General features: G+C 52.5%; 2 protein-coding genes across 4 annotated transcripts in view; one reads left to right on the plus strand and one right to left on the minus strand.

The window, feature by feature from the left end:
- Positions 1 to 2,529: 2,529 nt before the first annotated feature.
- Positions 2,530 to 7,206, minus strand: LOC133161151 (ankyrin repeat domain-containing protein 34A). Its single transcript, XM_061289421.1, has 2 exons — positions 7,102 to 7,206; positions 2,530 to 4,710 (listed from the first exon to the last, which is right to left on the minus strand). The coding sequence occupies exon 2, from the start codon at positions 4,676 to 4,678 to the stop codon at positions 3,077 to 3,079; it is 1,602 nt and encodes a 533-aa protein (XP_061145405.1). The 5' UTR covers positions 4,679 to 4,710; positions 7,102 to 7,206; the 3' UTR covers positions 2,530 to 3,076.
- A 4,944-nt stretch (positions 7,207 to 12,150) lies between these two features.
- Positions 12,151 to 13,712, plus strand: part of gon4lb (gon-4 like b) — a 28,774-nt gene continuing 27,212 nt past the window's right edge. For 2 of the 3 annotated variants that reach the window (XM_061289821.1, XM_061289823.1), the window contains exons 1-5: positions 12,151 to 12,306; positions 12,770 to 12,862; positions 12,944 to 13,059; positions 13,486 to 13,560; positions 13,641 to 13,691. In XM_061289821.1, coding sequence (XP_061145805.1) covers positions 12,165 to 12,306; positions 12,770 to 12,862; positions 12,944 to 13,059; positions 13,486 to 13,560; positions 13,641 to 13,691 — 477 coding nt within the window. In that variant the 5' untranslated portion in view covers positions 12,151 to 12,164. The remainder of the gene's footprint in view (positions 12,307 to 12,769; positions 12,863 to 12,943; positions 13,060 to 13,485; positions 13,561 to 13,640; positions 13,692 to 13,712) is intronic. The other variant, XM_061289822.1, reaches the window with a different exon arrangement.

The following is a 13,712-nucleotide window of genomic DNA, read 5'->3' on the forward strand; positions in this document are numbered from 1 at the left end:
TGTCCGCCCTGAGACTGTGAGGTCGTGGTTTCGATCCCCGGCCGAGTCATACCGAAAAGACTATAAAAGAAATGGAACGCGATGCCTCCCTGCTTGGCATTAAGGGTTGGAGGGTATGCTGTAAGGAGCTGCGCCCCACAGTTATTACTAACTATAGCTTCTACTATGGAAGCTCGTCTGAGGACGACCACTCTCACTCGCCTCCACTTACCAGCCGTTTTTGTTGTACCCAAAATAGCTAGGTTCCTCTGTTCCCGTGCAAGGTTTTTGGGGCCCTGCGGTCACATTGGAACCGTTCCTCATAACGAACCAGCGGGCCGTGTCGTCGCTATCCTCTGATTGGCCGACAGATGTTGGGCGTCAACTCTATTGCGCACGCCCGTTGCCTGCTTTCGAGTCAATCGGCCAACGTCAACTCGTTAAGCTGTAGAAACGTATTATGTTTTTCATATTGACTACCGTTTTTGTCCGTGTATAGTGCGCCCCCATGTATAATACGCACCCTAAAAATGGCATGCTGATGCTGGAAAAAAGCCTGTACCCATGTATAATACGCACCCAATTTTTATGAATTTTTTTTAAATTTTTATTTTTTTTTTAAGTCCCAATGATCGTCACACACGCAGGGAGGCAATGGGTCCCATTTTTATAGTCTTTGGTATGGTCTTAACTAGGCTGGATGTAATTTTTTTTGTTGGCGTTGATTTCTTCGACTGCCCATAAACGCACCACCGCGCTCCGTGCGCGCACGGGAAAGACGCGTGCGGACGTGAAAAAGGCGGCTCTGTATGGGAGAGACGTTGAAGAGGAATAAAAACACCCTTGGAAACCAAAACTTGCCCCTCGTCGTGACTCGGAGCCGCAACAAATGTTTCGGATTTGTGTAGGGTACATTGTGACAGACAGCAAACGAGCAGGTGATCGAGCAAGCGTCTGATACGAGAGCATTGCGGTCACATGGAGCGTGTTTGAAGTGAACAGCAGAGAAGAAAGGAACAAGGCAAAGTGTTGTGAAATAAAATATTACCTGTAATACGGATTTAGGTAGAGAACTGAACTCTCGCTCTTTATATAGCTGACGTGTCTTGCGCATCTGTAATGGCGGCCTCCGTATAATATCCGGTTTGCGTGTGTGCGCGTGTGCGTGTGTGCGCGTGTGTGCGAGCGAGAGACAGCGAGAGAGAGAGCGCGAGAGAGAACGCTCAACCGTAGCGCGCCGCCGACCGCCCAACTGCACCGCGCTGGTCGCATTATTGTGACAGAGCCGTCGCTGAAATTTAGAAGATATTTTTAAAGTCCTGATGTACTTTCTAAAATTTAAGTGGACCTCAGTGCGCACTGCGCAGGGAGCTTAATTTGGTGCGGTCGCGCAACCGCAGCGCGCCGGGCGCTCACTGTCGCATTGCTTAAAGAGCGCCTTTGTGTTTTAGGATGAACAGCAGAGACCAAAGGAACAAGGCAGTGTTGTGAAATAAAATATTACCTGTAATACGCATTTTGTTATTTGCTGATTGAAACTGCTAATTAAACTGTGAATTGAAACTAATTGGAAGAAAACAACTCTCGCTCTTTATATAGCTGACGTGTCTTGCGCAGCCGTTCTGTGCATTTTATTTCACAACACTTTGCCTTGTTCCTTTCTTCTCTGCTGTTCACTTCAAACACGCTCCATGCGACCGCAATGCTCTCGTGCAGTGCTTCTCAAATAGTGGGGCATTAACTCAGCATTAAGGGTTGGAATTGGGGGGTTAGAGCACCAAATGATTCCCGAGCGCGGCACCGCTGCTGCTCACTGCTCCCCTCTCCGCCAGGGGATGGATCAAAATCACACGGGGATGGGTTAAATCAGTGCTTCTCAAATAGTGGGGCGCGCCCCCCTTGGGGGGCGCGGTGCTATTCCTGGGGGGGCGCGTGTGACCCTGGGGAACAGGCTTTTTTTTTGGCAGTACTAGAATAAAGTGTAATTGCGCGTTTACTACAGCAGGGGGCAGTGGCGCTCTCGTTGTTACTTCTGTCACGTTTGCGACAGTGCAACATTTTACGACTTACAAGACAAGTTAGGATAGTCACGGTGGGGAGGGGGGGCGCGAATAGATTTCTTCTTGCTAGGGGGGGGGCGTAACAGAAAATAATTGAGAAGCACTGCTCTCGTGTCAGACGCTTGCTCGATCACCTGCTCGTTTGCTGTCTGTCACAATGTACCCTACACAAATCCGAAACATTTGTTGCGGCTCCGAGTCACGACGAGGGGCAAGTTTTGGTTTCCAAGGGTGTTTTTATTCCTCTTCAACGTCTCTCCCATACAGAGCCGCCTTTTTCACGTCCGCACGCGTCTTTCCCGTGCGCGCACGGAGCGCGGTGGTGCGTTTACGGGCAGTCGGAGAAATCAACGCCAACATAAAAAATTACATCCAGCCTAGTTAAGACCATACCAAAGACTATAAAAATGGGACCCATTGCCTCCCTGCGTGTGTGACGATCATTGGGACTTAAAAAAAAAAAAAAAAAAAAAAAAAAATTGTAGCCATGTATAATGCGCACCCCAGATTTTAGGACAATAAATTAGTTAAATTTTGCGCACTATACACGGAAAAAAACGGTATTTCATGCGTACAGATTGAAGAAATATTCAAACTTGTGGATAAAAAAAAAAAAAAGAAAAACATTAGCAGGCAGCGCACATCGCGAGCTCTCCATTCAAATGAACAAGCAGTGATCCCGCAAAACCTTCCGGTGGTCTTGAGACCGACGAAGACGTCCTCCAGCCGGAGCCTCGGCAGTCCCCCGGCCCGACGGTCACAGCTTCTACCTCGGATGATGAAAAGATATCAAACACATAAGCTCCACCCATCAACACTCTGTCGGCCTGAGCTAAGATAGATCCGATCCACGTTGAGAACATATATTTTACCAAATAATTAAGCTTACACATCAATATCCAGTATGTATGTTGCCTCTTTGTGTGTCTAATTAGGAAAGTGACGTGATCAAACATGGCAAAGCCTGTGCCAAAGAGATGTTTCTTAGCGGGACACCTCGTTGATGAGCAGAAACGGTTGGCCCATCCATGAAGATGTCAATCACCGTTTGACTCCATGACCTTCTCAGCCAGAATCTCTTGGAATGTGGAGAGCTGCTTCATCTGCTCCGTCTGCATGGAGTGCCTCCTCGTGAGCTTTTTTTTCACCTTGAACTCGGGACCGCGTTTGGGCGAAGCTGGGAACACGGGAACCCAGATTTTGTGAGCGGGGTGGACCGGCGAGGGGGGCTTGCTGTTGCAGCGGATATCTGGGATGGGTCTCTGGAGGTTGATGTTGAGCGGTGGCAGGAAACCGGGCCTGGTGTGGGCGATGCGATCCAGGAGTAAGGTGCCGGAGCCGCGGCGCTCCAGGAGTCCGGGGCTCCGGCGACGCGCTGCCGCAGGGGACACGGGGTTGGGGATGTTCTCAAGAGACTCCCGAGATGAGCTGGCGACCAGGGAAAGGGGGGACGCATTGTACCTCCTCCGCTCCACAGACACCCCCCCAGATTCAGGGGATGCGGGGATGGATTCTGGGTCCGCGTGCCCGTCAGTCTCGTAATACTCCGTCCGGGTCAGTGTGGGATATACCAAGCTCTGTGGACCAGCGGCGTGCTCCTGGGACTCCGGCGGTGGTTTCCTGCAATGTAACGTTTGGTGCTGCTGAACCTCGTCCACCCAGGAGGAGTGGGCGAGGACCTCGGAGCAGGGCTGCTCCGTGCCTTCTGGGGAACAAGGCTCGTGGGTCTCGATGCTGTGTTGGCGTGACAACTGAGGTCTGGCAGACTCGCTGAGGCACAGTCCGTTCATTCGATGACTGAGACGGCAGACACCCTCCGCTTCCTCCAGAAGCCCCCTGACGCTCTCCTGAGGAAGCCCGCCCGAGGCAAAGGGGGCCACCAGACCCCAAGGCTCTGAGTTGAGCCTCTTGAGCAGCTTGCGAGGAGGTGCCTCTGCCGCCGCTCTCTTGTCTCCCTGAGGCCTGCTGTCGAGTAGCGGCAACGCAGAGGCCAGCGGGAAGCTGAAGATTCGATCCTCATCTCCTCCCGTGTCGCACCCCGCCGGAGATGAGGTGACGATCTCCACGTCCGATGGAGACATGCAGGCGGCGGGTGTGCACTCGGGGGACACCTTGTCGGCCACGCCCGGAGACGGAGGAGAGTTTAGGTACTGCTTTGTCTTTTTGGTACCGGATGGTGACGTGTCGGTAGTGATGATGATGACCTCCTTGCCTTTGGCCCTGCAGGCATCCAGCAGGACCTGCAGGGTGTCACGGTCACCCTTGTTCAGGGCAAGCATGAGGGCCGAGCATCCCGAGTAGTCTTTGAGACTGGGGTCGGCCCCATTCTCCAGCAAGAGGGAGACGGCTTCCTTCCCGGCCCGCTTGGCGCAGGCGTGCATCAAGGCCGTTCTGCCGCTCTTGTCTGGGATGTTGGGGTCAGCACTCTTCTCCAGCAAGTAGCGCACCATGCGCAAGCGGGTCTGAGGGTCCTCGTAGTCGGCCAGGCAGGCCGCTGACACCGGGGTTTGGCCTAGCTCGTTCCCCTCATTGACGTAGGCCCCGCCCTCCAGCAGCAGACGGGTCAGCCTCAGCTTCCCCTGGGAGACGGCTTTGAGGAGGGCGTTGCCTTCCATCTGCGGCCGCTCCGCGTCTCCCATGGTCAGGAAGTCTTTTCAAGATGTTGCCGGACCTGGGGAAGGAGCCCAGAGAAAGTGTTGGTGGGTTTTGCTGTACGTGTTTTTTTTGTCATTCCATCTCTGGTCATCTTAGCGAAGCAACAAGTGCCAAATGCTTCAAAACATTGCCCTCCCATCCGGGGCAGACTGGTTCTGTTTGGATGCCGCCATTTTCGCGTGCGTAAACGGCGACATCGCCAGGCCAAGACCAATCTGCACACTCCCATTACAGCGTGTTGCGATGGGCGAAAGGAACAGAGCACCCCTGCCAATCGGAGCCCGTCATTCTGATCGATGTGGTGCTTTAAGTGGCCAGTCTGGGGTACCGGCACTTCTCAATGTTCGCCTCTAGCTATCATGCCGCCAATTTTTCAGAGTGAGCCCACAGTACACACCTTCTCTTCTGTGTTATGCTTTGTGCCACAGTCGCTGGTGGTCTTGGGGTACATTTGCCTCTCTCTCTGTCTCTCTCTCTCACTCTCTAGGCATACCGGGCGCTTCTACCCACTTAAAGCACTGGATTGAGGTGTCTAGATGGAGCATTTTCATTCGATCTGGTCGCCACGGGAACCTGGCTAGTCACATCGCCGTGACATGTTTATGTAACAGTGACATCACAGTTGTGTTTGTGATGTCACCGTGCGGTCAGAGGAGGCAAGGGAGGCCGTGCCTCCCCTGCCATCATGAAAAGGGGAAAAAACAAATTCAATTGTTTTTATTATGAAGTCATTTTCCTTTTAATTTCAGTAGTTTTGTTTCATTTTGAACCAAAATTGCAGAATTTTTATACCGTTTTTTTCCATGTATAATGCGCCATGTATAATACGCACCCTAAAAATGGCATGTTGATGCTGGTAAAAAGCCTGCACCCATGTATAATACGCACCCAAATTTTGACTCCTACTTAAGTCCGTAAACGTAAAATTATTTCGGAAAAAAGATCATCTTTGGGAACAACTGGATGTTATTCTGCCGGTCAGTATCACCGCGCATGCGCTAGCAAACTCAATAGCGAAGAAATGTTTCGGATTTGTGTAGGGTACATTGTGACAGCAAACGAGCAAGTGATCGAGCAAGCGTCTGATACGAGAGCATTGTGTTTGTATGGAGCGTGTTTGAAGTGAACAGCAGAGAAGAAAGCACATCTGTAATGGCGGCTTCTGTATGATATCCGGATAAAAAAAATTAAAAAATTGTACCCATGTATAATGCGCACCCCAGATTTTAGGACAATAAATTAGTTAAATTTTGCGCATTATACATGGAAAAAAAACGTAGTTGTTAAAACCGAAGACGAGTCGCTCGGAACAGTCAACTTCCTGCCTTGCCTCCTCTGAGGATTGCGTAATCACACGGCTGCCTATGCTGACAGGCTATGCAGTTAAACTGAACTGCTGTCTGTCTCTATGTCGCTGTTTAAGTGTTCAAACACTGTGGCTATAATAACTAATTTCCGTAGTTAAGCTGATGTATATAATACCTAGTGTTTTTCCCATCTGTCTGTAACGTCGTGTTTCTTTAGATGAAAAAACCCAAAGGAGGCAACGAAAACAAGTTCTCCAGCCTTATGGCAGGGTGCGCTAGTGATCCCGGGATGCTTAATTCGCCCACCTGTAGAATAAGTGATCTCCAGTTCAAATTTACGGTGAACAACTGAGGAGCAGTTGTCCATTTATTTCGTTTCACATTCTGATTTTTTTTTGTTTTTACATATGCAAACTCAAACGATTTTCAACTATGGATTTTCGGTTGAAGCAGGAGGTCATCAGTAAAGGAAGACCAACTCCGGAGTTAAAAGACTTAATTCGGACAACGGGACTTTGGAGAATGTCTTTTCAAACGGAGTGGTACGCACGGTCGAAAACAAGTTTTTGATTCCATGTGCTTTATTGAGTGTTTTTATGTGTGAAGACTGCTGATATGGGAGTTTAATCAAAATAGTTCAAATTAAATAATGAATGAACGACTCTAGAGCAGCGTTCCCCAACCTTTTTTGTAACACGGTTAGGTGTCGGACAAATTTTACCGGGGTGTGTGTGTGTGTGGGGGGGGGGGGGGGGGTGACGTCAGTGCCTCCCCAGTCATGAACTTCACTGCACGTTACTGTCACCTTGGTATCATGATGATATCATAGTGGGGTTTGTAATGGCATCCCAATGAAATCATGGGTGGTAGGATGATGATGATGTCACGGCAACTTCAAAACAGCGAGGTTAGATGTCCCTAGCAACTATGCGAACTACTCGTTAGCATAGCATTTACCTGACATGATGCCATCACGTATCGCTGGACGCGCACCGTCACGTCATGTCGATATTTCAAGACTGCTGCCTCTTTCTCGCGCGCACACACACACACACGAACGAAGGGGCGCACACGCAAAGAGAATATATTTTTCTTCTTACCGCCAGGCGAGAGACTCTTCATCGCCATCCTCATCTTTCTCATCTTCATAAGAAAGTCGTGAACGACTGACGCATTGATCCTCCTCTTCTTCCTCCTCCTCGTCCTCATTGAGCAGTTTAACCCTTAGCTGGCAGCATCCGAGTCACGTGGCTACGTTAGCATCAGCATGTAACTTGACTGTCACTATGACAACCGAGAACAGCCACAGGTTTTGCACCTGCGTGAAGCTGGCCCCCGGGTGGGGACACTTGTGCACAAGTCAGGCGCATCTTGATGTGCCACACCTGTGAGATGAATTGTATTTTAACAGCTTTGGAGAGCTTTGGGAGAAAGGCCTTTGTGTACACGGGAACGGGTTAGTGAGGTCAGTGCCAAAAGTCGAGTGTGCGCACTTGCCAAAAAGGGAAAAAGGGCAAGTATTTTTTCTTTTTAAAGTATTTTGTGGCATATTTAAAAACTAGAGTACAGAAATAAATATTGAAAGAATGAAATGATGATGTAAATGAAATACGGTACATAACATGCATAAACAGTTTATGTATGTGTTACATATCGTATTGTAGTGGGTTGACATAATTCACCCGGAACCTAAATTCACGTTGCCGAGTTCCGGTGGGATGGTTTACAGGTGTGGGAGTTTCCTGTTTAGTTTAGTGTGTGTTAGGATCTCGAGGGGAAAAGAGTCGGCCCGTGGTTGAGTGAAGATAATTATAAATGTCATTAAAACAACTGCCGTTGGCACCGTTATTTGTCACTCCGCCTCTGACTCCAGTCCTTGCACACCACACTGGTGACCCCGACGTCAGTCCCGCTGAGGATTCCGGGACTGAACAGAATACCGAGCGAGACGGCATGGCGCATTCCGCCGTCCTCAGACTGCCTGAGTTTTGGGAGACTTCTGCGGCAACGTGGTTCGCACAGGCGGAGGCTCAGTTCGCCCTCCGGGGAATTACGGATGACGCCACACGCTACTACCACGTTGTCTCAGCACTCGGAAGCTCCACCGCAGCCAGAGCCGTGAGTTTCATCACTTCCCCTCCGGCCCAGGATAAATATGCAGGGCTCAAGGCTTATCTCCTCAGGATTTTTGAACTGTCACGATCCGAACGAGCCCGGCGCCTGCTTGCTATTCAAGGCATGGGGGACAGCAAACCCTCTGAACACATGGAGATGATGTTAAACCTGCTGGGTGGGGAAGAGCCGAATTTTCTTTTCATTGAACTGTTTCTGCGACATATGCCGCCGCACGTCCAAACGGCCCTCGCAAATACGACTATTACGGAGCCGCGTGCTCTGGCGGAGGAAGCGGACCGTTTCTACTTGGCCACCCAGCGTTTCGCCCCTGGTGTGCTGGCCCCAACACGCAGCTACACGTCCCCAAGCGCTGGCGTTTCCCCTGGCAGAGGACACGCTGCAACTGACGGCCGCGCCAGCACAGGTTTGTACTACTTCCATGCACGTTTTGGCGCCAAGGCTAAAAGGTGCCGCTCCCCTTGCAACTTCAACACGACGGGAAACGCCAAAGCCTGCGCTCAGTAGTGGCCGTGACCGCAGGCAAAAAGAACCGGCTGCTGTTCATTGAGGACTCCCTCTCTGGTCGCAGATTCCTCTGTGACACCGGTGCCCAGAGGAGCGTCCTGCCGGCTACAGTGGGCGACGCCGCTGGAGGGTTGCACGGCCCGCCCTTAACATCCGCCAACGACACCCCCATCAGGACGTATGGCACAAAGACTGTGGATGTATGTTTCGGGGGTCAGCGTTTCACATGGGACTTTGTCACTGCCGACATCTCCTTCCCCCTGCTCGGCGCAGATTTTTTGTGCGCCCACGGACTGCTCGTGGATGTTAAGAACGGCCGCCTGGTGGACGCGTTAACCTTCTCCTCTTTCGCATGTGTCCGCGATGAGGGGAATTATGTGAGTCTCTCCAGTTCGCTCTCCGAGGGCGACGTGTACCAGAAACTCCTCGGAGAGTTCCCCAGCCTTACACAGTCCACTTTTGCCGCCACCACAGCTAAACATGGGGTCGAGCACCACATCGAGACCAAAGGCCCCCCCCCATCTACGCTAGGCCCCGACGGCTCAACCCGGAGAGACTGACGATTGCTCGGGCCGAGTTCGCCAACATGGAACGCCTTGGCATTATTCGCCGCTCTGACAGCCCGTGGGCCTCCCCACTCCACATGGTGCCTAAGCCAGACGGTGGTTGGCGCCCGTGTGGCGACTACCGCCGCCTCAATGATGCCACCACGCCCGACCGCTACCCGGTCCCCCATGTTCAGGACTTTTCGGTACATCTAGCAGGGAAGCACCTGTTCTCCAAGGTGGACCTGGTGCGGGGTTATCACCAAGTCCCAGTGCACCCTGCTGACATCCCTAAAACGGCAGTGGTGACTCCTTTCGGGCTTTTCGAGTACCTTAGGATGCCCTTCGGCCTGAAAAATGCGGCCCAGTCCTTCCAGCGGTTGATGGACTCTGCGCTTAGGGACATGCCTTTCATCTTCGTCTACTTGGACGATGTCCTCGTCGCCAGCTCCTCGGAGGAGGAGCATGCGGCACACCTGCGGGCCCTTTTCACAAGGCTCGACCAGCATGGCCTGATCATTAACCCGGCGAAGTGCATCTTCGGAGTGCCGTCGATCCAGTTTCTTGGGCATCTCATCGGCAGTAATGGGGCCACCCCCCTCCCGACAAAGGTGGAAGCGGTCTCCGCTTTTCCCCGCCCACGTTCGGCCCGGGGGCTCCGGGAGTTCCTTGGGATGGTTACATTCTACCACCGATTCATACGCCGGGCGGCCCACATTATGCACCCACTGTATGAGGCCCTTAAGGGTAAAACCCCAAACCAGGACATCGACTGGACCCCCGAGGGGATCAAGGCTTTCGAGGATACTAAGGCTGCGCTGTGCCAGGCCACCATGTTGGTCCACCCATCGCCTGGAGCCCCGGTCGCCCTCACAACCGACGCATCTGACTACGCAGTTGGTGCTGTATTTGAGCAGTGGGTTGGTGGCGCCTGGCAACCGCTCGCCTTTTTCAGCCGCCAGCTGGTCCCTAGGGAGCGCAAATACAGCACATTCGACAGGGAGCTACTCGGCGTCTGGTTGGCGATCCGCCATTTCCGCTCCATCCTGGAAGGCCGTGAGTTTACGGTTTTCGTCGACCACAAACCCCTCACGTTCTCTATGTCCAAGGTGGCTGAGCCGTGGTCCGCCCGCCAGCAGCGTCAGCTGTCTTTTATCTCCGAGTACACCACAGATATCCGACACATCGCCGGCAAGTCCAACGTGGTCGCCGATTGCCTCTCTAGAGCGGTCATCCACACGGTTCAGCTGGGGCTCGACTACTCAAGTATGAGTGCTGACCAAGCCTCAGATCCTGGGATCCAGTCCCTCAGAGACTCGGACACTGGGCTGCGTCTGGAGGAGGTCGCGGTTGGCGACTCAGGAGTCAGGCTGTGGTGCGACCTCTCCACCGGCCAACCTAGACCACTTGTCCCTGCCGGCTGGCAGCGGGCTATCTTTGAGGCGATACACGGCCTGTCCCATCCTGGCAGAAAAGCGTCCGTGAGGCTGGTGGCTCAGAAGTTCGTCTGGAAAGGGCTGAAGAGAGACGTGCGGGCCTGGGTCGACTCATGTGTGGCTTGTCAGCGTGCGAAGGTGCACCGCCATACCAAGGCCCCGTTGGAGCCGTTTACTGTCCCCGAGAGGAGGTTCGACCACGTCAACATCGACCTTGTGGGCCCGCTCCCCCCTTCCCATGGTTTCACCTACCTCCTCACCATGGTGGACAGGACGACCCGTTGGCCTGAGGCCGTCCCCCTCTCCTCAACCTCAGCTGCTGACGTGGCCCGGGCGTTTATCGGCACATGGGTCGCACGCTTTGGAACACTTTCAGACCTCTCCTCGGACCGGGGTGCACAGTTTACTTCCGAGATCTGGAATGTGGTTGCTAGGGACTTGGGCGTGAAGCTGCACCGCACCACCGCATATCACCCCCAGGCTAACGGGCTGTGCGAGCGGTTCCACCGCTCCATGAAGGCTGCTCTACGCGCCAGTCTGGTGGATGGCAACTGGGTGGACAGGCTTCCCTGGGTCATGCTGGGCCTCAGGACGGCCCCTAAGGAGGACCTGCAGTCCTCGTCTGCTGAGCTCGTCTACGGCCAGGTACTACGAGTTCCTGGGGACTTCATTCCGGACGCCACAACGCCTTGGTCGGCGGCCGGGCAGCGGTCCTCCCTGCTGGAAGTCGCCAGGACGTTCGCACCTGTCCCCACGTCACAGCACTGCACCCCTGTTTCCCGGGTGCCCACCAACCTACGCTCGGCGGGTTTTGTGTTCATCCGCCACGACGCCCACCGCGGACCGTTGCGTCCGCCTTACGACGGGCCTTTTAAGGTCTTGCAGCACGGGGGTAAGAGCATGGTCGTGGACATCGGCGGTAGGCCTGAGACTATCTCGGTTGATAGGATTAAGCCTGCCCACGTGGATGTTTCCCGGACATTGGAATTGGCGCAGGCCCACGCCGCGGACGCCCCCCAGCGCCTCGCCCCTCCGACCGGACCGAGCTCCCGCCTGCCCGACCGACAACGCGACCGTCCAGCCCAGCGGTCTTGCCGGCGGCGCCCCCTGCCCCTGACCCCCTGCCAGCCCCTGCCTCCTACACCCGCTGTGGTCGGGCTGTCGTTCCTTTCCGGCGTGGGGATTTTGACTATGGGTGAATTCTGGGGGGGCTTGTGTAGTGGGTTGACATAATTCACCCGGAACCTAAGTTCACGTTGCCGAGTTCCGGTGGGATGGTTTACAGGTGTGGGAGTTTCCTGTTTAGTTTAGTGTGTGTTAGGATCTCGAGGGGAAAAGAGTCGGCCCGTGGTTGAGTGAAGATAATTATAAATGTCATTAAAACAACTGCCGTTGGCACCGTTATTTGTCACTCCGCCTCCGACTCCAGTCCTTGCACACCACAGTATATCATTTACACCATCGTCGTTTATGATAAACGGTACATAAACACCGCATGACACGTTGAAATGATTTTTGTTGGTCATCGTGGTTTTTCGCTTGATGTCCCGGTCGACCTCCAGGTCGGCAGGTGGCGATATATCGCTGTTGCTGTGCACCATCTGCCGCCATTTCTGCCGGAGCCGGATTGTTGGCGGAAATGAAACCAGGATGCTGCCAGTTGGTTTGAAGCAAACATTCGACGGTAAATTATCTTCTTTTACTGTTTCTACGTCTTCGAGCCTTTGAAACAGACATTTGTTCAACAATTTGGGACATCGATTCTTGCTGTCATTTACAAGCGCAGTGGCATTTATTCTGACTGGCTTTTTCAGGCTGTCGTGCATAACGTTCCAGACTTTGTTACAAAGCAAAACGTCCTCATCATCTTTGACGGCTCAAGCGACACAAGCACATCTCAGTCGCCGTTTATTCTTGTCGCTTTATTTTTAGCTTGTTGCACTGTAGGCTCATGCTCTTGTACAACGCAACTAGTTGATTCGCGTTCAATAAATTTGACCTCCGTGGTGAGAGATGGCCTGCATAGTTAGGGTTGATTAATCCCTCAACGGTCATAATAAAATAACTGCATAACTTGTCTGTCTTTGTGTAGATAGATCGAGAGTAGAAATACAAACCAAGTATCTGTTTTTTGTTGATGTCAGCAGGGATGCGCGAGGAAGATGCAGACAAGGGAGAAGCGTCTTTTTTGTTCAATATCAGGAGTGCTGGACTGGAAGATGAATGGAGACCGTTGTCAGGTGACTGAGAACGAATGTGACATCACCATCATGCAATATCAGCACAGTCACACGACGGATGTTGTCTGCCATGTTGCTCAGGTGGGCAACAGCCGCAGGAGTACAGTGAAGACGAGCTGGGCCGACTGGACATCGATCTGGACAGGAAATCCAGACGGCACAACTTGACGTCTGGCAACGTGCGCACCATCCTGCATGTCAGTCTCTCTCTGTCGCTCTCTGACGAGCACACATAGCTGAGGGCAGCAAAATTCATGTCAGCCATGACTTCGAGTTGCGCCCCCATGATTTACTCTGCTGAACAAAACATGGGCGTATTTCTTGTATTATTATCATTGAAACAATTCTCAAGACGTCTGATTTAGAGCTCAAGTCGAATTCTTGCGATGTAGCCTGTAGGCTTCACAATTGAACCAATAGCCACAAATAAGTGCTGTTTATGGGTGGGAAAGGTCCGAGAATGGTATAAAGGGGACCATTTGTCTTCCTTTTTTTGCATGTAAGGGTAAAACGCGTGCAAGGTCTGCAAGTAATGACATTGTTGTAAGAAACCAAAGGGAAGCAGAATCCTCCCCACCAAGGGTGCGAAACCTTTTGTGTACTTGCGCTTGTACTTCTCTCAGGAGGTGATTACTCACGAGCGTGTGGTGGACATGATGAAAGCTGCCATCAGAGCAACCCAGGACATGCCCATGTTTGTAGGTTACGCCGGCGCTCACATGAATGCCCTTCATGAGACCGCGTGCTTATGATGCCTTGTCCCTTGTCGCCAAACCAGGAACCAAAGATGACGCGCTCAAGATTGAAGAGAGCCATCCAGCAGGGACAGGTAAACGGTTCGCTACGCACA

This window comes from Syngnathus typhle, linkage group LG10, assembly GCF_033458585.1.
Source record: "Syngnathus typhle isolate RoL2023-S1 ecotype Sweden linkage group LG10, RoL_Styp_1.0, whole genome shotgun sequence".
Lineage (NCBI taxonomy): Eukaryota > Metazoa > Chordata > Actinopteri > Syngnathiformes > Syngnathidae > Syngnathus > Syngnathus typhle.

Excerpts from the sequence above, each read along its gene's own strand:
- LOC133161151 (XM_061289421.1), bottom strand. The coding sequence starts at position 4,678 with ATGGGAGACGCGGAGCGGCCGCAGATGGAAGGCAACGCCCTCCTCAAA.